This window comes from Sorex fumeus, unplaced genomic scaffold (assembly GCF_029834395.1).
Source record: "Sorex fumeus unplaced genomic scaffold, SorFum_2.1 ptg000111l, whole genome shotgun sequence".
NCBI lineage: Eukaryota > Metazoa > Chordata > Mammalia > Eulipotyphla > Soricidae > Sorex > Sorex fumeus.
This window is the reverse complement of record NW_026606168.1, coordinates 10,153,216-10,177,863: the sequence shown is the minus strand read 5'-3', so window position 1 is coordinate 10,177,863 and position 24,648 is coordinate 10,153,216. Positions and strand designations below refer to the sequence as shown.

At 45.8% G+C, this 24,648-nt stretch overlaps 1 protein-coding gene across 3 annotated transcripts in view; it reads right to left on the bottom strand.

Annotated features, from left to right (window-relative positions):
- Window positions 1–24,648, bottom strand: part of TMOD3 (tropomodulin 3) — a 73,630-nt gene that overhangs the window by 4,704 nt on the left and 44,278 nt on the right. For all 3 annotated transcript variants that reach the window (XM_056135427.1, XM_056135426.1, XM_056135428.1), the window contains exons 4-9: window positions 14,684–14,806; window positions 12,260–12,349; window positions 10,768–10,898; window positions 7,414–7,521; window positions 3,416–3,559; window positions 2,712–2,856 (exon numbers count right to left, since the gene is read on the bottom strand). In XM_056135427.1, the coding sequence (XP_055991402.1) occupies window positions 2,712–2,856; window positions 3,416–3,559; window positions 7,414–7,521; window positions 10,768–10,898; window positions 12,260–12,349; window positions 14,684–14,806 (741 nt within the window). The remainder of the gene's footprint in view (window positions 1–2,711; window positions 2,857–3,415; window positions 3,560–7,413; window positions 7,522–10,767; window positions 10,899–12,259; window positions 12,350–14,683; window positions 14,807–24,648) is intronic.

The window sequence follows — 24,648 nt, the reverse complement described above, 5'->3', positions numbered from 1 at the left end:
CACAAACGTGCAGGTGTACCACAGCACCTCCGTACTGTTGGGGCTCCGACAGCTCTTAGCTGGAGAGGCAGCAAGAAGGTCAGATTATTTCAAGGCATAGCTGAGACTAAGAAAACGAGGGAGAGAAAGAGAGAGAGAGACACGATCAAAATCAGAACACCAGAGAGCTGACGTCGCCCCCATGTGCAAAGTGGGAAAGAAAAATGACAGGACCGAGAGACTCAGTAGAGGATGCAGGTTTTACTCTCGGTGTCTTTCTCGTGACCTCTTTTGGGTCTCACTGTAGCCTGGACCACAGTCGGGGGTGGAAATGGTGACGTGTAACCTCGCTGTCTCTCATGGTACAAATATGTTACTTTAAGCATCTTAAGAGATCTGTATATGAAACTCAGAGAGAACCACACTCTTTCCCAGTGAATTTTCGAGCCCCCATGCCAGCTCAGTCCCACGCCTGCCCCCACCATAGTCACTGCTTCAGATGACATCATTCTCTTCTGGGAGCCTCGGACAGCAGTTTACTCTGGACCTGGCACCCTGCTAGCTCAGAGACTAACTCCCTTCCCTCTGCCTTCCTCCCTATTCTGCACCTTCTCTCACTGTTCCCACTGCGGGGGACTTAATCTCCTTTTGTGCCCACGTTCCCGCAGCACAAAGATAAACTGGGAGCCGCATTTTATCGTGAATTTCGAGATGGTGGCCTACAGCTTCATTTTTTTGTTCTTATTCCATACCGCGGCGGTTCGCGATGGGGTGCTGAGGCTCTTTCCCAAGGCTCCTCCCCCGCACCTTCCGTCTACCCTGCCAGAAATCTGTATTCTACCATCAAACAATTTTTCTTAAGAAATCTGTCCAAAGAGCTCAGCATGCTGCTGGGACCAAAAAAATTGGTGAGTAGGACCCAGGAAAGCTCAGAAGAACAAATCGATGAACAACGGGAGGACCGTCAACCGTCGAAGTTTAGATCTATTTTTAATTCAAAAAAGTTACACTTGGGTCCAAATTCTATCACTTTCTGTGCTCACCTTATCTTATGACAGGCATAATTTTTAAGAGAATTCTTAAAATCGTCTTAGCAAACGATTTTAGATACAGGATCTCAGGCTCTTTGAACATAGGTGGTAACAATAAAATGCAATGTACTAAAAAGGAAACCTTTTTTAGAGCCAATAATCTCTATTCTTAAAGCTTTTCCGTTATTCCTGAAGTTTATTTTTTTATTTATTTTGCTTTTTGGGTCACACCCGGCGATGCACAGGGGCTACTCCTGGCTCTGCGCTCAGAAATTATCCCTGGCGGTGCTCAGGGGACCGTATGGGACACTGGGAATCGAACCCGGGTCAGCCGCGTGCAAGGTAAACGCCCTATCCTCTGTGCTATTGCTCCAGCCCCATTTCTGAAGTTGAACAATACTTCTCTAAAGTGCACAGACTTTAAAAATAGAAGTAGGTGGGGCTGGAGCAATAGCACAGCCAGTAGGGCGTTTGCCTTGCACGTGGCCGACCCAGGTTCAATTCCCATATGGTCCCCCAAGCACTGCCAGGAATGATTCCTGAGTGCACTGAGCATCGGCTGGGTGTGACCCAAAAAGCAAAAATAAAATAAAATAAAATAATAATAGAAGTAGGGAACGAATATAAAACAAGGAGCAAACTACACCTACAATCAAGAATGCTACAAAATACATCAATTTTTTTTTTTTCAAAAGCAAGGAGTGGGGCCAGTGCAGTGTTACAGTAGGCAGAGCACTTGCCTTGCACGCGCAGACCTAGGTTTTATCCAAATGGTCCCCTGAATATCACTGGGTTTGTGCTGCCCGCCCCCCCAATTTATTTTTTTTAGAGCAAGAAGTTTGGAGCCAGAGAGACAGTCCGGGAGTTACAGTGCTCATACTGCACGTGGCTGACCCTGATCTATCCCTAGCACCATATGGCCTCACCAGGTGAGAGTCACGCAGCTTTAATTCTGACTTAAATATGTCTTAGAAAAAAAAATTTCCAATGGCGAACATCAAACATGAGTCCATCTTTAGTAACAAGTCAAAACAAAATGATAATAAGCATTGTACTCTCAGCAGTTCAATAGGAGCCCACCTGTCCTCTGGAGACCAAATATTTCCATACCACTGGGTATGAAGTGGGCAAACATGATCATTTTTCTACATCTTATAATATACAACTGGATTTCTAAACAGGCTGATCTGACAAAGAGATCGCTTTAAAAACTTTCCTATAGGGGCTGGAGAGAAAGGTTAACAGGATGAGCTAGGAGCAGCCCCCAGCACTGCTGGGGATGGCTCTCCCCTCAACTAAACAAAACACCTTTCCTGGGATGTTGAAATATTTTACAACTTCTATGGGTGACTTGTCATTGACAAAAAAAATCTTGGTTCAATGAAGCACTTAAATGCTGGCTGCTGAAAACCAGTCACGTAGGGGGGAATTCTGACAGAAGCTAATTTTATCCACAAAGCCGATAATCCCAGCTTCCGTTACACTGAACTCCAATTCGGTCACACTGGACTATGCAGACATTAGTGAGAGTCAAAGGAGTTCGCTCAGGAGGCTAGTCCCCGAGCACTGACCCTGAGCACACTTCCATGCTTCCCTCCCCCTAAAAGTAGCCTGGAAACCAAAATTCACTTTAGAAAAAAACTCCTTCAGATCATGAAGGCTCTAATTCAGAGATCGGACTTGGGACCGCGTGCGTCTTACCTAAGTCATTGTTCTTCGTTATGGCATTAGCTGCTCTGGTCCGGGGTCCCTGCTGTGTGAACTGATATCCAAACTTAAGGATGTTTGTATTCTCCTCAAGCATCTTGGCAATTTCCAATTCTGCAGCTGTCCCCAACTGCTGTCTCTATGTAAATTAATGTAAAGAATAATATTAGTATTAGATACCAAGACCAAGATACCAAGGCATCTGCTGTTTTCTGGTTGAAAATATTTCAATTCTTCAATATTTCAACATATGTAAGAAAAATACAGGTGGAAGCCGGAGAGGGTGTGCAGGGGGGAAGGGGCTGCCTTTCATGTGGCTGACCCTGGTTTGGTCCCTGAGCATCACTAGGTGTGTCCTAAGGGCCCCCAGAACCCAGGGCTTCCTCAGGTTCTTGCACAGAACTGCTTGACCCAGCTGGCTGAGAATCACTGGAGAGGCCTGCACACCACTTAGGACGACAAAATTAACTGGGGGGCTGGAGTGATAGCACAGAGGGTAGGGTGTTTGCCTTGCATGCAGCTGACCCAAGTTCGATTCCCAGCATCCCATATCATCCCCCCGAGCATCGCCAGGAGTAATTCCTGAGTGCAGAGCCAGGAGTAACCCCTGTGCATTGTCGGGTGTGACCATAAATAAATAAACAAACAAACAAACTGGGGATCACGGAACTGTAAGAAGCTGGGCTGCACACACTCACCTGGTTGTCAATCTTGAGCTCTGACAGGGTTTCATTATCTCTTAAAGCATCGATCAGTGCTAAGACGCCGGTTGCTGTAATAAAGTTGGACTCCAAATTTAAGCTCTTCAAAGTTTTGTTCACTCTGAGCATGTCTGCAAAAGCCTAGAAATAAGGAAAACCTGTAAGAACTCTTATTGTACACTTCATCCGCCTCAAGGAACACGCTCATCAACATTTCTATTTTCTCTCTTTTGCAGGAGCACTGGGGGAGCACTTCAAAGGGAGCCCAGGAGCCCAGGGACCAGTCAGCTGGGCTGGCAACATACATGACAAGATGTAGGGCTTGAGCAGAATGGAGGAAATAGGTAAACGTGGCGTGAGGGAGACCCCAGAGCACTGGAGCACAGGCTCTGCATGTGGGCATTCTGGGGCATTCCGGGGTCCATCCCAGCAGTGCCTCGTGCCCTGAGCAGCACGGGAGTGGGCAATCTAAGATATGAGGCCTGAGCTCAGGGAGATCCGGGGAAGCACCAAAAGATTTTGATCTCTGTTCTTGATGATATCAGTTGCTGCTGGAAGGTTCTGAGGAAAGGGATGAGATCACTTATGTTTTTAGGAAAGGAATTGGCATTTGTCTAGATTAAGATGGGAAGAGGCAGCTCAGGTAAGAAGTTACTGGAGTAGGGGGGTGGAGTGATAGTACAGCAGGTAGGGTGTTTGCCTTACATGCAGCAAACCCAGGTTCGATTCCCAGCAACCTATATGGTCCCCCGAGCACCACCAGGAGTAACTCCTGAGTGTAGAGCCAGGAGTAACCCCTGAGTATCGCTGGGTGTGACCCAAAAAGAAAAGAAAACAAAACAAAACCAAAAATTTGGTTACTACAGTAACCCAAATTTCTAAAAAGAAAGCAGTGGCCTGGAGCAGGGTGGTGGTTGTAGAATGATAAGAAGTGGTCAGACAAGGACTTAATGACCCCCTGGTGAAATATAACAATTTTTGTAAGTATTCTTTTACTTAAGTATTTCTTGGTTACTTGAAACAAGCAATATAACCAAGTATTTCTTGTTTACTGAAACAAGCAGTGACTTGTGACAAGCAATATAAAATAAACTGTTTAGTGCCTGCTAAGGGCGCAGGCTTTGTAGATGACTGGGAAATGGGGACAGCAGCGAAGGGATGGTCACACTGGTGGTGGGACTGGAGCTGGCACATAGAATGCCTGTAACAGATGCATCAGGAACAAGTCTACAAACCACTGTCTAAATAAAGGGGGGCGTGGGGAAGACTGAAAAAAGAGAAAAAGGAAGCAGTCAGATTCTAGGAAGACGGAGCTGAGGAAAGTCAGGCTGGGAGAAAGGGAACCAGGAATGATTCCATCTTTTTATGTTTTAGCAAATAACTTTGAATTTACTGAGACAGGAAAGGGAATGCAAGACTAGGCATGGGATGAAGTCAGGAGTCTGGTCTGGGACTTAGACTTGGGATGCCCCTTAGAACATTGATATCAAGTTGTCAATCAGTAGCTGGGCACTGAGTATGGGGTTTACATAGACAATGCAATGGAAAGAGAATAAAAGCCTAGAACGAAACCTGGTGCTATTCCAATATTTGGAGACTGGATGGATGAGGAGGAATGAGAAAAATCAAAGGGTCAGCCCACAATCGAGTGAGGTTTATTTCAGGAATGCAACACTGGCCCAATACAGAAAAAGCTAACCAATGGAACATGGCATATTAATAAAGGACAAATATCACGATGATCTCAAAAGGCACATAAATAGGACAGAAATCTAAGGGTGAGGATGTGGCTCAGTGGCAGTGCACATGCTGTGCATATGTGAACTCCAGTTTGATTCTGGCACTGGAAAACAAAAGCTGACACAAAGACTAATAAATGGGACCCATATTTTAAAAAATATTATAGAAGTTCATGTGCTAGTGCCCTGGGTTTGATCTCTGGCACACAAAAAAGATGAAAATAATACGTGCTAAGAGTAAAATAAGTGGCTGGGGGCTGGAGAGATAGTACAGTGGATGGGGCGCTTGCCTTGCACATGGCCAGCTTGGGTTCGATTCCCTGATTTCCATATGATCTCCTGAGCACCACCAGTGCTAATTCCTGAGTGTAGAATCAGGAGTAAGCCCTGAACATCACTGGGTGTGGCCCAAAATCAAAATCAAAATCACAAAATGGCAGAATAGCAGTAAAATGTAATACTCCATTTACAGTTTTTCAAGTATCCCAGGGAGCTTTATTATTATTATTATTATTATTATTATTAGCAGCTGGAGTGATCGCACAGTGAGTAGGGCATTTGCCTTGCACACGGCTCCAGAGTTCGATTCCTCCGCCACTCTCAGAGAGCCCAGCAAGTACCGAGAGTATCTCGCCGCACGGCAAAGCCTGGCAAGCTACCCGTGACGTATTCGATATGCCAAACACAGTAACAAGTCTCACAATGTTACTGGGCTTGCCTGAGCAAATCGATGAACAATGGGAGGATAGTGACGGTGATGAAGATGATGATTTTTCTTTTTGGGTCACACCCAGCAATGCACAGAGGTTACTCCTGGCTCTGCACTCAGGAATTACTCCTGACAGTGCTCGGGAGACCATATGGGATGCTGGGAATTGAAGCCGGGTTAACTGTGTGCAAGGCAAATGCCCTACCACCTGTGCTATCACTCTTGCCCAACCCAGGGAGCTTTAACACTCCACTTACAATTTTTTTTTAAAATTTTTATTAGTGAAACACCATGAGGTAGTTGTGGACTTACAAGTTTTTGTGCTTGGGTTTCAGTTATACAATGATTGAGTACCCATCCCTCCACCAGTGCCCATTCCCCACCACCAATGATCCCAGTATCCCTCCCACCCCCCCATTCCCCCATCCCATCCTGCCTCTGTGGCAGGGCATCCCCTTTTGTTCTCTCTCCTTTTGGGTGTTGAGGTACCACTTACAATTTTAAAGTATCCCAGGTTGCCTTGCATGTGGCTGACCCCATACGGTCCCTCGAGCACTGCCAGGGGTCACTCCTGAGCGCCGAGGAACAGGACTAGCCTTGAACCCAGCTGAGTGTATACCCTTTCCCTCTCAAATACATACCACAGGAGAGTCTAGAGCAGTGGTGCAGTGGCTTGGAGCACTGGCCTTAGAAACAGGCAGTCATGAGTCAAGTTCCTAATGCCCCACATGTGCCAACCACAACACTGGCAGCTCCGTTACAGCAGTCTGCTGCAAGGTGTGTGTAGGCACCACAACAAGGGGTGTGCCCTCACCCCCCCTCCACACCACACACACACACACACACACACACACACACACACACACACACTCCCCGGTCAAAAGAATGGAGTTTAGTGTAAGTAAAAGATGCATCAGGGACAGAGTCAGGGAGCATGAACCACAGCCGGCATATATGTGAGAACCACAACTTGTGTACAAACACTGCAGGTTGATGTGTAACAAATATGTGAGCAAACCACAACAAGGAAGGGAAGGGAGAAAAGAAAGATTTAAAAAAAATAGTAATTCATATGGAGTTCATGCTCACTTCAGTCAGCTTAATCAGTGGTTGAATAGCAGTACTCCTGTACTTAAAAAAAAAATTTTTTTTTTCTTTTTGGGTCACACCCGGCGATGCACAGGAATTACTTCTGGTTCATGCACTCCGGAATTACTCCTGGTGGTGCTCGGGGGACCATATGGGATGCTGGGAATCAAATTTGGGTTGGCTGCGTGCAAGGCAAATGCCCTACCCGCTGTGCTCTAGCCTCTAAAAAAAAGTTTTAAAAAATTCATAGGAAGGGTATCAGGGGCAGGGGCGGGGGGGGGGGGTGGGGGGTGGGGAGAATGACGACAAAAAAGGGCAATAAGAAAAACTATTGCTCAATACAGAAATAAACATCAACTGGCAAAAGGCAGCGAACTTAAGTTTATGAAATTTAAGCAGCTTCACAGCACAGCCTGGCGATGGGCCAGTTGGGAGGGTCTCGGAAGAGCTTTACTTACGGCAGCGACGGGGTCGTTGCTCCGGGTGGCTGCAAGGCTGAACGCTCTCACGTGTGTGTTGGTTTCCAAAGCTTTGGCAAAATCTTTTAGGGTTGGAATTGGGATATTCTTGAAAGACAATAATGTTGGTTACATTTTAGTTTTCATGAAATTCAGCACGTCAAGTCAGTCTATTTGTACTTCCTTGCTTTGCAATGTGCTCAGAAATCACCGGCCCTCAGTGGCCAGCTCCTGGATGGCGGCGCCCAGAGTCTGTCTGTCTGTCTGATTTCTCTGCTCACAGAATGCTTGCACCACTGACCTAGCCCAAAATGTTATCGCTGATTTCTCCAGTGGTTCAGGTTAAAGATGCTCGGGCTGAAAAACCACAGTAGCACGGGTGGGGTGTCGGACTTGCATGCAGCAAACTTAGGTTCAAGTCATGGCATCATTTGTGGTTCCCCAAGCTCTGCCCGAGCCAGGAGTAAACCTTGGGCACCATGGATATGGCTCAAAACCCGGGGGTGGGAGGAAGGTAAGAGAGGCTCTTCTCATAAAATTACTGACAATGTCAGCAGTCAAGCCTGAACTATTCTGAGTGGATCTTGTTCTTCCTTCAGAGAGGGGGGCACAGCTGTCTCTAAGGAGTGTGATTACGAGGCAGATGATGATATTCTTGGCCATTCTCTCTCAGCACCCTGTAGTTTAAGCAAATTACATTACAGAAATGTAAAAAAGTTCTAGAAAGCCAATCTCTCTCTTCAGTAGCAACATTTCAGTTCTCTCCAGTCTGGTTAGTTCTGGATCATTACTGCTGATTTATAGATAAGTATGTGGTTAAAATAATAAGATTAAAAATGAATTAAGAACATTCGGTTTCCCCCAAGGCTTTCTTTTCTCTCCTCTACCCAGAAAGGCGAAACCACTAAACAGGCAGAGATCTTATAAATCCTAGATTTTCATAAAGAATCTCCCTCTACCCATCAATTCACATAAATGTGAAATGGGAACTCTGATCCTCATTTTTGGGGTGCTTGCCTAGCATCTGATCATGAAATGATCTGAGAACCAGTAGGGGTCCCTCCTGAGCACAAAGCCAGGAACAGTCCCCTAGAGCACCTCCAGTTGGAATGAAACCCCAAAATAGAAACAAAATGGAAATACGAAAATAAAATGAGAAATTTACAGTGACACTATTATACAATAGCCCAAACCCAAGAAACTCTGAACTTAGTTTCTGTTATTTAGCCTATGTCCTCTTAATTCATGTTTTCTATCTGATTCCCAAGAGAAAGTTGGATTTAAAAAAATTTTAAAGTGTGTGTGTGTGTGTGTGTGTGTGTGTGTGTGTGTGTGTGTGTATGTGTGTGTGGTTGGACAGTGGGTAGGCATTTGCCTTATACTCGGTCAACTCAGGTTCGATCCCTGGTATCCTATACTGTTCTCTGAGTAAAGAGCCAGGGATAAGCCCTGAGCACCACTGGGTGCGGCCCCAAACCAAACAACCAAATAGACCTCCCAAGGGATGCTGGGAGGCCGACAGCCCCATCATGAGTCCTGGTCAGCTGGGCCCGAGGTGCTCACTAGGCCTCCAAGGGCTGCAACCGGAGACCACGTGGTGCTGGGAATCAAACCTGAACTGGGCACGTGCTAGACAAGCACCCTGACCAACGTGACCAGCTCCCTGAATACCAGGTTTGCCATTCCAGAGAAAATGTGACCACACAAACACCGGTATCTGAAAGTGTATTATAGCTCTAACATTAATTCCAAATTGGAAGTAACTCCTGTTTATCAATATGTGAATGGACAAACAGGTGGCGGTGTTCACACAAGGGCAAACTACAAAGGAACAAAAAGCTGCCCGTACCGGACAGTGACCCTGCTGTGTCCACAGTCCCTCCACCACCTGCCACAACACGCCAGTCCGGTTTGTATACTTGCTCTTGAGGACATTTGTGCAAACACAAGATTGCCTCAAGATGCATTTCTGGGGGCTGTGGCCCTCTTAAGTGACAAATAACTAGACCAACTATAGTTCTACAACACAATACTTCAGATGCATTGTGCTCAGTGGAAGAAGTCAGCCTTGAAAGACAGTATACTCTAAATTCCATTTAAATGACATTCTGGAGAAGGTGAAATGACCAGGGTGGAGGTTGTGGGGGACGGGACCCACCGATGGCTGTCGGGCTAGAGCTGTGGGCAGAGAATGAGGAGAGCAGGATCAGATATGTTTTGGCATCTGACCATGGGGTGGTTGTACAACTCTGCATTTGCCAAAACTCACGAAACGGTATACTAATAAGGGAGAATTTTACTACAAGAAGCAAGTACCCTACCTGCTATACTGTCTCCACAGTCCCAAGAAACCTAATTAAACATTCTCTCTCTCCCTCTCCCTCCCTCCTCCCCTCTCTCATAACTGAAAGGGCTAGAGAGATGATAGCTCACCAGGCTGAGTGATCCTAGTGATGCTTTGCATGTGGAAGGCCTGGGTTCAACTATCTCTGTCACCACACAGTCCCCTGAGCATCACCAGGTGTGGCCAGAAAGATAGCAGAGCTGGTAAGGTAGTTTACCTTGCACGTGGCTGACCAGAGACTGGTTCCTGGCACTGCATATAGATTATATATATAACACATGTCATGGTCCTTCCATTGTTCATCGATTTGCTCGAGCGGGCCCAGTAACGTCTCCATTGTGAGACTTGTTGTTACTGTGTTTGGCATATCGTATACGTCACGGGTAGCTTGCCAGGCTCTGCCTGGAGCAATATAACATATACACACACACACGTATGTGTGTGTGTATGTATATATTTTGTTGTTGGGTTTGGGGTCACACCCGGTGATGCTCAGGTGTTACTCCTGGCTCTGCACTCAGGAAACTCCTGGCGGTACTGTGGAACTATATGGGATGTTAGGAATTGAACACTGGTTGGTCACATGCAAGGCAAGTACCTTACTGGATGTGCTATCAGGGGTAAGGGTGGGAGCCTTGTATTTTTATATGATAATCTTTTTATTTGTTTTTGGTGATTTGGGGGCAACACCAGCCTGTACTCCGGGCTTACTCCTGGCTTGGCACTAAGGGATCACTCCTGGCAGGGCTTGGGGGACATATGTGGTGCTGGAGATGAAATCCTGGTCGGCTGCATGCAAGGTAAGTGCCCTATTTCTCTAACCACTATAAACTTTTTAGAAAGCAAATCAGAAAAATACCAAAAGACTATGCTGGCACACTGTTGAAAGACAAAACTAATGTAGACCAGAAATAGATGAAATCAAAACCACCTAGTCTTCATCCTAGGGCCAACTAACTCAAAGATGGCTATTCAAAACAACTTTATTATTTGCTTATCAGCACACCAACCTTAATATTATTCAAATTAACTTCAACAAGACGCATGTCATTTTCTTTAATTCTCTTTAAACTCTCTTCAACATTGGTAGGATTTGGTGGTTCATCAAATACTGGAAGAATCTTTTCACCTTTGACCACATCTGTTAACAAACCCAAAAGAGCAAGCATGTCATAGAAAGTCAGAGCATGCGTACATGCGTGTGCGCGCACACACACACACACACACAGACACAGACACAGACACACACACGCACACACACCCCACCACCACTACCACCACCACCACCACACCACCACCCCCAGACCAACTTAAGAGGATTTTCCTCAAAGGCAATAAAAAGATCTAGACACTAGACAGCTTGGAATATATATTTGAAGAAAATGTCCTTATTATTTTCAGATATATCAAGGAGGAGATGAAGAGAGTAAAACTATATGGTCCCAAAAGTCTGGTTCAGAAGGTCTAAATTGCCATGGGGCAGATTTAGGTTCTGTCAGAGAGAAATTTTCCTTTCTAATCGCGCTCCACTAGAAGGAAGATCCCTCTCACAGAAAAGTTCAAGATGGGAGGTCAGGGGCTGGAGAAGCACTATCTTACTGGCTGGAAAAATGAAGTGATTATTCTTCCTCAGTTGGAAAGTTATATAACCAAAAAAAAAAGTTATACAACCAAACAGTTTCTTTTTCCCATTCCATAGAATGTGTGTATTTAAAAAGCTTTGACCCTAAGGAGGAGAGTGGAGTCAGTGTGGGATGTTGAAACCACTGGGAAATGTTTATGGGGAACTTGAAAGGAAGAGATCAGGTTGCCAACATATGAACCCACTGATAATCCTCACACACTCCCCCAAGAGCAATAACCAGACTTGCTCTGCTTCCTGACATGATTTAATCACCTCAGGAAGCCTTCTTGATAACAAAAAACTTCATCTGATGAAGCCCTGGAGGTGTAAAATGAAACCGCGAGATTGCAATTAGCCAAATCCAGAATGGGGGAGATTCTACAGGCAAGGCCAGTTTCTTCCTGACAAACAAAAAGGGGTAGGAGAGCTGAAGAGACGCCCTCGGAATGCGCCACAGGAAAACAGCACTGCTTTAGGTTGCTTAATATCTCACATCTTCCACAAGATTTCGGGAGTGGATGATTCTGTGGTTTCTTCCTGCTCTGATCTTAGAATGTGGTTTCTGGGTTAGCACTGCTGGCAGGATTTCTTGAAGCACACTGAAATGCCAATGGGCAGCAAGTTGGACTGGCTGTTTTACATTGTTTCCAGAAGTATTCATTAGTGAGGTGAGCGCTGCTTCTATTGCGTTTGCTGACACACCAACGAAACAAAACAAAAACTCATGCTATTCTCTCTTCGCTGGTTTCTTCTGTTAATTCCACCCAATGGAATCTTAGCTCTCAGAAACCAGTTTAGAACGCATATACTGAGTTGAGAGAAGAAGAAAACAAAATTCACATAACAAAAGCTTGCAAGTCACAGCTGTAGGTACTCACTTGAAAAATGTTCTTGGTCGACACCATTACTATTGCCCACTATACTACAGAACTGGGTATTCGTGATCAAGTTGTGCATTCCAAGAATGGCTATAAATATAAAGAAAAAAGAAAGTTACCTTCTATCAATGACTGCGACACTTGGAAATTTTTCTCTAAGTTGAGATAAAACAGACTTCATAGGCAAAAAAAAAAAAAGAAGTGATTAAAAACTACAGGTTGCTGGATAGTACAAGTAGGATATCTGCCATGAAAGTGGTCACCCAGGTTCAACCCCCAACACTCCAGATGGTCCCCCAGAGCACCACCAGGAGTGATTCCTGAATGTAGAGCTGGGAAGAAGCCCTGATTATCACCTGGTGTGGTTCAAAATCCAAAAAACAAAAACAAACAAGAAAAACCACACCTAGAAGTTTATTCTTCTCAGTAACGATTATTCTACTCCAATCCCGTTGCTCTCTGAATTTATGGTTCCCTAATACCTGAGTTCAGACAGAGCTGGAGCCAGCAAAACCTTCAAGTTAATCTATGCTAAGCACCATCTGGTGGTTAAGAAAAAAAATAGAAATTATTTATTTTTTAAAAATCGGTTTTTTAATTAACATATCAAAATTCTCAATAGTACCAATGTAATTGTTTGATACCTGTGGTGCCGCTACATCGTGCCCACCACCAGTGTATCGAGAAACGTTGGTTATAACTGTATGCGTTTATCTGAAGGATGTAAAAACACATTTGAAAAAACAATCTCTGGACTCACAAATGACTCTCAGAACCAAGCAGCTCGAGGCAGAGATGTTTCCAGAACTAGAGCCAGGCTGGTCTCACTGGAGCGCCTCAAACGGGAGCAGGCGTCCTCTCTCTGCCTGCCTGGGAACCCTGGCAGCCGCAAACCTCCAGAACCCAATCACCACCACCCTCACGGCAGACATTCATGGGCTCGTCCTGGGTCCCCCACACTAGAGAATAAATCCGCTGAAAAACCCAGCTATGCAGAACCAATGACTAAAAAAGCCAGGCCCCAACGGGTCAGGACTGGGCTGCCCCTTCCCAGCTCCCCAACCTTCCGGGTCCTGGCTGTCATGCCCATGAACTGCCTCCGGGTGCCATCTAAGCACATTAACAGCCATGATCCAGAGACTCACAAGTGAATCTCGGAACCAAGCAATTCACTGAAGAGATGTCTCCGGACCCCAATTATTTTAAAATTTTAGAATTCCAGGAGCATGCACTCCTGCAACATCTCATACATTGTTTTTTTTTTTTTTTTACTTTTCTTGAATCACATGAGATAAACCCTTACAGATATTTCATACTATTCATATCGCTGGAGCGATAGCACAGCGGGTAGGGCATTTGCCTTACAAGCGGCCAACATGGCCGACCCGAGTTCGATTCCTCCGCCCCTCTCGGAGAGCCCGGCAAGCTACCGAGAGTATCTCGCCCGCACGGCAGAGCCTGGCAAGCTCCCCGTGACGTATTCGATATGCCAGACACAGTAACAACAAAGTCTCCAATGGAGACGTTACTGGGCCTGCTCGAGCAAATCGACGATCAACGGGAGGGCCTTTACCTTTTTACCTTTACCATAACAAATCAATACAAAATAAATTATTTAGCATCTGCCTGTGGGGCAGGCTTGAGTGGTGGCATAGAAATTCAAAATAATGGTGGTGGGAAGGTGTAATGGTGATGGGACTGGTGTTAAAATATTGAATGTAATCAATTATTGTGAACAACGTTATGGGAATAACATTAACAAATTAAAAAAAGCTATCTCCACTAATCTCTAATAATTCTCCAGCAATAATTCTATATCAATAAATCAGTAATAATAATTCTCTAATATCTCTAATAATTCTGCTTAGGGCAGAATAATTCCCAATATGTGAGACCAACATATGCATCTACTGGTGAAGGACTACTGAAAGAGACCGAGGTGTATATTCCATTAGGATACTAAAAAAATAAAAAATCATAAAACCACGTCTCTCGTACCAACATGGGTAGAACTTGAAGTGTTTCTACTAAGTAAAATAAGTCAGGAAGGGAAAGACAATTATCGGATGGTTTCACTAATACGAGGAATATAATACCCCAAGCAAATGTACTGTAAAACACAACGAAAGTAAGCTGATGGTTACGGAAAGAGCAGGGGGCGGGGAGGCGGGGAGGGAAGAGCTTTGATTCTGACAGGGGCAGCACTATCCAGGGGCTGGAGGCAGACGGGGCTGTGGAATTACACTCCCGACATTCCATCCCTTAGACCAAGGGCAAACACATTCGGAAAACAACAAAGAGAAAACATGTGGTGTCTGCTTCACAGCACTTTGCCAGGCAAGCACGCATCTAAGGGAAATAGGTATGTTTTGGCATTCTGCTCCCTCCACCCTCATTCACAAACCCATTTGCTTTCGGAATTACCTGCAAGGTCACACAATTCTGTATCAGAAGCACTTGTCAAAGCTTCTTCTAATTCTGGATCAAGAGATACTTTTTCTTCTGCGAAAGTCTGCACAGGTTTCTGTTTAGGGATGAATATTTTTCCTACGAAACAAAGCAGTTTGTCAATTACGCTAGAAATACCATTAATGAAATGCCACACATTCTTCGCACAAATTATTTAAAATACGGTAGCTGGGCTGAAGAGATAATAAAGGAGGGAAGTAAGGCACTGGCTTTGTGTTCAGTTCACTCTGGTTCGATCCCCAACACTGTGTACGCTTACCTGTGCGCTGCTGGGGTTGCTCCTGAGCACAGAGCCAGGAATATTGCCTGAGCATCACTGGCAGTGGCCTACCCCTGCCCCGCCCCCACGCTAATATGTGTAAATAAAGCTATAAGGAAAAGTCAAGACTAATATAGATAAATAACTCATCTTTGATACGTGTTTCTAAGTTTCCAGGGAAACAGCCTGGCTTTACAAGTTGTACTGGTAAAACCTCACAATCAGATATGTGAGGCTCTACAATTAATTAGGTCCAATTCCTGGGTTCTGAAATCTAACTTTTTGTTTTACGGGGTATGGGGAAGACTCCCAAGGAGGGCTCAGGGGCCCGGGGATTGCTCCAGGTGGTATAGAGAGGGATGGACAAGTGCCAGGGCCCAGGGATGCAGACTCGTTTGAGCCCTCCTGGCCTGGGACACACCTGGGGGTCCTCAGGGACCATGTGGTACCAGGCTCTGAACCCGCACACTCTGTGTATTCCCTCACCATAGGCCTTTGTCCCTGGCCCCTCAAACTTGTCAGCAGTAGACTTTCTCCCCACATACCTACCTTTGTGGTGGCACACATAATTAATGTGTTCTTAGTGCCAGATATTGGTGTTCTGGAAAATACTAGTTTAATCTTTTTGTTTTTTTTTTACCCCGTGATGCACAGGGGTTACTCCTTGCTCTGGACTCAGGACTTACTCCTGGCGGTGCTCAGGGGACCATAATGGGATGCTGGGATTCCAACCTGGGTTGGCTGCATGCAAGGCAAATGTCCGACCCGCTGTGCTATATCACTTCAGCCCCATTAGATAATCTTTTACTACTAGTTCATACACCAGCTGTAAACAATGTATAGAGCTCAGAAAAAAACTTCCCTAAATCCAAACAAACTCAAATGAGTCCGAGACACCAAGTGCCTCCAACCCCTCAAAGAAACAAAACAAACAAAAACAAGAGTTACGATTTTGGGTTGCTAAGAATGTTAAAACAGTTCAGTAATGTTTCTGCATGACAAATGGCAGCTAGGGAAATAGAAGCCAAGATAAGAATTTATAGTTACTGAACTAATTACTGAAAAAGCAAAGCCAATCATCACTCCTCCTGGTTCCAAAGTACTTTTCGAAGCAGCTGATACAGTACTTGAAAGTGGTCTATAATGCAGAGAGCACGCCTGTAACTGTTCAGAATGAATGCGTTTTCCCGAGTTCAATCACCTGCATTTCTAAGTTTTCCTGAGTTCTATCTCACCTGCATTTCTGAGTATCTGTGGCAGTGGTTCTGAATATTGGCTACTCGGGGAACAGGCTAACAGACTTTAACTAGTTCTAACTAAACAGAGGCGAACATTGGACACCTGGGAAACTACAGATTTTTTTGATGTCTTGAGTCCTGTCCCTGGAGATTCCAATTTAATTGGTTTAATGTGCGCTTTGGGGCCATCTGTATTTTTAAAAGCTCTCTGAAGACTAATGCATACCAGCCAAGGATGAGAACCAATGGACTTCAGCAGTCAGTTACTAAACAAAACTACACAAGTTATCAGATAGCTGCCAGGGTCTTATTCTAGGGACCAAAGAATCTAAAGCATCATAAACGTCTAAAATGTTTATTTTTTTGTAATCCTCATCCACATTCCATAGAAGCACTATTCATATTTGATTCCTGCCACCCCCCCCAACACATGAAAACTTTTAATAGTTAAAAATACCAAAAGAATCTCATCAGCAAAAAAAAAAAAAAAGAGGCAAAGAAAAACAAAGTTTTCTAGGGTTTATGGAAGCTCTGTTGTGGCCAGAAATTTCCTGCTATTTTATACATCTCTGAAATAACTTGGTAACTTTCCTGGGACTCTTCTTTATGATAATCTAAGTAGAGATTTGTGCCATAGAGCGTTTAAGTCATAGGTGTTTTATATTATGTTTTTAATAATGCAAAACCCCAATTACCTTGCATTTCTTCATGGTTGATTCAATTTTAAAAATCAAAAGTTATCTTGTTATGCAAATATACACATATGACATAATGAGAGAAATTTGTTCTTTTTTTCTTTCTCTTCTATCTCTCTTCTTTTTTTTTTTTTGCGCCACACTCTGAGATGCTCAGGGATCATGCCTGGCAGTGCTTGGGGGACCATATGTGGTGCCATGGATCAAACCTGGGTTGGAAACATGCAAGGCAAGCATCCCACCCACTGTACTATCGCTCTAGCCCCCTCAAGATGGATTTTTAAGCAAAATTACAATTATTTACATTGCAGGAAAAAATAAAACACATGAAAATAAGCAATGTTCAGAGATCAGAAAAAACACCCCCAAACCCAAACAAACTCAAATGAGTCAGACACCAAGTGCCTCCACCTATCAAAGAAACAAAACAAACAAAAACAAGAGTTACGATTTTAGGTTGCTAAGAATGGTTCAGTAATGTTTCTGCAATGACAAATGGCAACTAAGGAAATAGAAGCCAAGATAAGAACTTATATAATAGTTACTTAAATACATGGCATTTATCCAAACCCATGTTTGTGCCAAGGGGAGAATGGAAAAAAAGGGAGTACCTTGCCAAGATCCCCGTTACTGTCACAAAACCCATCAGAAATAACTGTGAACCTTGGTAAACAGAGTGCCGGGGTTTTTACTAGTCCACACTCCTTTGCTCAGTATGGAACATACAGCTACCACAATGTTTAAGAATTAACCACTGCAGGGCCAGAGACACAGCACAGTGGCAGGATGCTTGCTTTGCATGCAGCCAACCCATGTTTGGCCCCTGGCATCCCCTCTGATGCCCTAAGCCCCAGGAGTGATTCCTGAGTGCACAGCCAGGAGTAACTCCTGAGCATCACCCACCTGAGCACCACCCAGGATAGCCCCAAAGCAACCAAACATGAGAATTAATTGTGGCTGAACTTCGACTGAAAATGAGTGACGAGAAAAGTGGAGCTGGACGAATACCGCAGTGGCTTAGTGTGTCCACACTGCAGGTTCACGGCCAGGGGTTCAAAGCCCTGGAGCCCTGCAAACATGACCACTCTCCTGGCAGCTCTGCTTTCTGTGTCTCCCAGCTCCCCCAGTGCAGGAGAGTCAAGCATGTGTGCACACCTCACAGAGGGGTGGAGCCCTGGTGAGCACCCCAACAAGGGAGATGTGTGAGCATCAGTCAGGAAGTGTGACCCCTGGCAGCCAGGTGTGGGAGCACCACAGCGACACCCCAGCCCCGGGCAAACACCACAACCGTAACATGCAGCCATGAATGCGACTCCCCTGTCAAAAAAAGAAAAAAAATAAAGAATGTGACCCCAATGTGTGCACCCAAATGTGTGCAAAACAGTGAGAATCATGAGTGCGCAGGGCGCCCTCTCACCTGACGTGTGACCACCCACTCTGCCCCCACACGGCAAGCTGAAAGTATGCATACAACAACAGCAGGTGGATGTGTGGTCCCCACGCATCACTTGCAGGATCAAGGAGTGGGGAAACTTGAGTTAACAAAAGTGAGCAAAAGTACAAGGAATATAAAATATAAAAAAAAAAAGAAAAAAGTGAACAATGGACTAAAACAATAAACCATCATAACAGTAACTGAAAGAAACGGGGTGGGCCTTTGCCTTGCACGGGGCTGACCTGGGTTCAATCCCCGGCATCCCATATGGTTCTCCGAGCACTGCCAGGAGTGAGTGATTCCTGAGTGCAAAGCCAGGAGTACCCCTCAGCATTGCTGGGTGTGACCCAAAAAGTCAAAAAAAAAAAAAAAACCCACCAAAACCTATCTTCTGTCACAAAAAAAAAAGCAAGACTGACTATTAATATTGGACAAAGTAGATTTCAATAATAGTAAAAAACTATTATTACCAGGGATAAAGATGCTTGTTTCATAATGATGCAATGGTCACTTCATGAAGGAGGCCATAATAATCCTACTTAAATATGATCAAAAAAAATATTCCAGTCTGACTCTGGAATCAAAGCCATACAGTATGGTATGTAAGTCATGCCAGGAAATAGTCGAAGGAAAGGAGTGTCCAGAATGAGTCTGGTGATGCTGTCAAAGAGTCCTCGGAAACAAGGCCCACCCATGTGCCATGTGGCTCACCCCTCACCCCTGAGAAGCCATGAGTCAAGCATTCCACAGAGCAGGAAAGAGTGAGGCTGGCGGCGGCCGAGTAACTAATCAGGGCAGCCCACTGTAACCTCGGCTCCGGTGCCTGGGAAGACCCCTGCCCGCAGTGACCCTTGGAACTTGACAGGTTTTGAGGACAAAAATCAGTCAGTTTTCATTTGGAACTTGGCAGAGACAGTTGCTCAAAAGCAGTGCATCCACACATTGCTTCAGTAGGTGGCTTACAGCTTTCTGGTTTATTCAGGGGGTGGAGTCCACAGCAGGTGGAGAAAAGTCACCTTTTTCTTTTTTTTTTGGAGTGACGCAGGTGAGTTTTCTGAAAGCTATGGGCACTGTGACGAACTTGGACAGGCCGTGAGAAGCAGCTGGTGAAGGGCAGCCTGGCTCTGTTCACCTGCGTGGAGTGGCGAGAATCCGTGGGAAGCAAACCCTAGGGCATTCTTTTCCCTGGGCGGGGAAGGGCACACAGCGAGGAGCAGTGGAGACGGCAGGGAGAGCAGGGGTGCACAGCGGGAAGGGAGAGGCCGTGAGTCAGCACCGTGGGGCTCCCGGGCCTGGGCGTGGCTGCGTGGCTCCAGCCCAGGCGGGGCATACGGAACACTCCGGCCACTGTAAGGAGCCTTTAGAGATTAGAAACAGGAAGACACTTGGAGAAGCAAAGGCATCGCGCTACGGAATATTAGTAACGACCAGAACAAACTCTGCCTCCAAGTGTCTAATTCATGGCCAAGCTTTTGTCTTAGAGGCAGAATATTCCAGGATGTCAGAAACAGGAGGAGGGTGGGCAACTGTGAGGGGCGCTGTCTCCCCTACCTTTCCACCACCCTCAGGAAGCAGTAGACTGGGTCACAGCCCCTTCTCAGAGTCTATGCCTCAGTCACACAATTTTTTTTTTTAATTCCAAAGAGAAAATGCTTCCAAGTCGTTAATAGTGTGTTTTCAAGCGCAGGGGACATACTACAATGATGTTGCTTTAATTTTCTAAACATTTAATTTCTCAAAATTTTTATTCTAACTCCTGAGTAAAGACATACTCTTTGTTTGTTTTGGGGGTACCACACCTGGTGGTGCCTATTCCTGGCTCTGCACTCAGGAATCGGTCCTGGTGGTACTCAGGGGTTCATACAGTGTGCTGGGGATGAACCCAGGTCAGCTGCGTGCAAGGCAAGTGCACTTGCTGTACTAATTCTCTGGATACTTTCTTCTTCTTTTTTTTTGGTATGTGTGTATGGTGGTGGTGGTGGGGGGGGATGCGTTTACAACCAGCTGTTTAGGGCAGGAACTGTGCTCAGGGACCACTCCTAGTGGATTTGAGAGACCATATGTAGTGCCAGGAATTGCACTCAGGTCAGTCGCATGCAAGCAAGCACCCTAACCACTGTATTATCTCTCCAGGCAGCCCCCCTTCTTTAATTCTAATTATTTATTCATTTTTTTTGCTAAGATTACCTGATCCCAGGATAGCATCTCTACCATGACAATGATGAATTTTGATGAATACAAATGTATTCTGCAGATTCTAGAGTAATAGTGCTTTTTTTTTTTCTTTTTGGGTCACATCCGGCAATGCTCAGGGGTTACTCCTGGCTCTACACTCAGGAATCACTTCTGCAGTGATCGGGGGACCATATGGGATCCTGGGGATCAAACTCGGGTTGGCCACGTGCAAGGCAAACCACTCTACCCATTGTACTATCACTCAGTCCTGTAAATAATGCATTTAAAAATAGTCCTTGCAGGGCTGGAGCGATTGCACAGTGGGTAGGGTGTTTGCCTTGCATGCGGCTGACCTGGGTTCAATCTCTGGCATCCCATATGGTCCCCCGAGCACCACCAGGAGTAATTCCTGTGTGCATGAGCCAGGAGTAACCCCTGTGTATCGCCAGGTGTGACACAAAAAGCCCCCCCCAAAAAAAGGCCTTGCAAGAGCTTTTGTTAAGCGTACCATTCTAGCTGCCTTGTCCCACTGGAGTGAGTGCGCCCAGCGGGCTGCAGTGCTTTACGAGCAGAAAGCCCAGCCTGAGCCCAGAGCATGGTTCCGCAAACATTGCTGAGGGTCATTCCTGACCAATAAGCTAGGAATAGTCTGAGCACTGCTGGGTGTGGCCCCCTCCTCAAAACCAACCAACCAGCCAAAAAAACACACCAAGAGAAGTAGAACACTTGGTATGAAGCGCGCGCGGGGGGCAGGGGGCGGGGGACGATGATGTAGAACATTTGGGGGTTAGACAGAGCACAGTGGGTAAGCACATGGCTGTCCTGAGTTCAACCCCTGGCACTCCCTTGGGTTCAATCCTTGGCACACCCTCTGGTCCCCCAACCCTACCAGAGATGATCCCTGAGCACAGAGCCAGGAATAAGCTGAAGCACTTGCGAGCTGTGGGCCGATTCCACCCCCCAGCATCAGTAGTCATCTGACTGATCCTTTGGAAGTAGTGAAAAGTGAGAGCTTGTGATGGATCTGGGCGTACTGCCTGGAAGCAGTTCTGAAAGCTGAACAACAACGCCTGGCACTGAGAGCGAGTATTGCCACTGGGCACTGAACTCAGACCAGTCATCGAAGTGTGAAAAATGGCTTAGACTGGTCACACACTACATTTCTGACTAGAACACTAAAAGATAAACTTCTGCTTCTTAACAAAGATGGATTAGTAAACTACAAAGAACTGAGAGAATCCCTACGAGACAACCTTAGCAACAAAGTCTACCTCCTAAAGGTAGAGGAAGTGAGGGAGTAACGTAGTGAGGGACTGGAGCAATAGCACAGTGGGTAGGGCGTTTGCTTGCACACAGCTGACCCAGGTTCGATTCCCAGCATCCCATACGGTCCCCTGAGCACTGCCAGGAGTAACTCCTGAGTGCAGAGCCACAGAGCCAGAAGTAACCCTTGTGCATTGCTGGGTGTGACCCAAAAAGCAAAAAAAGGAAAACAAAATAATAAGCTAGTCAGAAAATATCTGGGATGGATGCAACACAAATACGTGGTCTGAGCAGTCCCATGAGGGGCATCTCAAAAAACAAGCTCTGAGTGGCCAGAGAGGTAGTACAATGGGTAGGGTGCTTGCCTTGCACACGGCCAACTAGAGTTCAATCCTGGCACCACATATAGTTCCCCTGAACATAGCCCAACCACTACCCCTCCAAAAAAAGAAAAGCAAAAAAAAATCACCACTAAAACCCAAAACCAAACTCTCAGACAAAGCTGGTAAGGGGGAGGTCCATGACTCCAGGCTCCACATGTTCCATCAGGCAGTGCTGGGACTGAACGCCAATCACTGAGTCAGAGTAGCCCCTGAGCACGGCCACGTAAAATCCCATCCCCCGCCTCCTCCCCACCCCCTCCCAAAGCTGATATTTCAGGATGAGGGAGGAGTTTGCTAATAAAGTCCAGAGGAGCTGGAGGATTGTCCGAGGCTCTCTGGGGTGTGGCTGAGATCTGGATGAGTCCCAAAGAGTGCAAGTTGTCCGTTCACTTCTGACAGTGGACCGCTGAGGCCCACAAACAGAAGGACGACAGGGGGAAGGGACCAGAGCTGGCTTTCAGAGTCTCTGGGTTGAGCGCTGCCAAGTCACCCAGTTGCTGGTGATGCGGCTGTACTTCTCGGTGCTGTACCCTGCTCTGAAAGTGACCCGACCCTCTATAGGGTGGTGTTCATATCAGTCAGACTGTGTCAAATGCCCAGAACTGATTCTGGGGTGACTCCCGGGGAACTGAGAATGGAAGGCCCTTGGTTGGCATTAAGAGCACCCATAGGATCATTCACGGTGATGACACGGTGAAGGATGTTTATAGTGACTTCATGGTACCACTGGCGCAAAACTGGACGGCAGGAAGGCAGGCAGAGCCCCAACCTCTGGGATTCTTTCTGCATAGATTTTAACGCAGACCAAGCTGTGGTGCTGGCTGCCACCAGCGGGCTGCTGACAGGGGTCGCAGAGGGGCCTGGGACATCCGGAGTTGCAGAGCGCTTGCAGAGCCGCACCACTGAACATTTTCTCCGTATGTGACACCTCAGAAAATTCACTACTGCATTTTATTTTATTTTGGTTACTGGACCACATCTGGCTTGCTCACGGCTATCCCTGGTGGGGCTTGGGGCCATATGTGGTGTCAGGGATCAAACTAGGGCCGGCTGCGTGCGAGGGAAGCACCTTACCCGCTGTACTATAGCTTGGGCCTCATAAACTTCACTACTTAAAATACTGCCTTGGTCTTAATCACTGCATCATAGCTATCCATAAATAATATTTGGCAAACAAATAGCAAAAAGAGGCAATAAAAAATGCTAAATGCACTGTGAAAGGAAACATAACTAATCATGAAGGCAAAATAGTTACTATTCCCATTGATCTTATAGACGTCTAAAACCTAAGTAAGATAAATATTTAAAAAGCTGGAAGAGCTGGAGGGATAGTACAGGAGTTAAGGTGTGTGCCCTGCATGCAGCTGCAAGTGGTTAAACTCTGGTTTAAATCCCAGCACCAAATCTGGTTCCCCGAACATTACCAGGGGTCACTCCTGCCTGAGCACAGAGTCAGGACCTGCCTCTGAGCACTGCAGAGTGCAGGCCAAAAACAAATGAGAAAGCTAAAGGGAACAAAACTGCCTGTTATGCTGTAGATGAAGGGCTTCTCTTAGTGCCACTCCTCTCCGCAGCAGACACTTCCCAAAACTCTCCTCTCCCCACCTTCATACCTCCTTTCTCCTCCAGGACCTTTCCCGAGGGAACTAGAGACAACAGAGTAAGATCATACTAGACCACTCTCGGGTCGGCTGAGGACATAGCTCTTGCACATTTTATTTTTTCTTCTTGTCCTCAAGTCCTGTAGTTTTCCCCAGACATCTCTTTTCTCATGACCTTCCTAATGTCACTGCCTCTATTCTTCTTCCTATGTCCCCAGAATACATGCATCATAGTAGAGGGTGATAAACTAGTATTTATTTACACAGAACAATACTCTCCTGTAGAACAGAAGCTGTAACTGCCCTGTGACAAACGTGGCTGTATCATGAAAATATAACCAGCAATCTCTCCTGTGGCAAATGCTAAGGAAGCTTTTTACCTCTTTGTGATTCTCCACATTTCTTCAAAACTCTGCGTTGGTTTTCAAACCCTTTTCTGTCACCAAACACCTGAGGAATATAACATGCTGTTTCCTCTAGTAGTGTGAAGATTGACTGGGTTTGGTGAGGGGTCCATATTACTCTGGATGCTTCATGAGGCACTGTGGTAAAGACTACTACTTGCATCAATGGGCTCTGAGTAACAGTTACATCAAAATGTAAAATGTGGCAGGTCACATCTACAGTGAGGTAGATATGGTCCAATCAGTTCCTGAACAGAATGAAAAGTGATCTACACAGAATCCCTATAAAAGGGAATTCTTCCAGCAGGCTGCCTTTGGATTAGAGACTTTTAATCCAAAGAGGCAAAACCAACCTCTCCCCGTATCTGTCTGTATCTCACGTGCCCTCATCCTTTTGTTCTTTCTTCAGAGACCCCTGTGTAACAAGTAGCTATGGCAGCGATTTGCAACCAGACATGGGCGGGGGG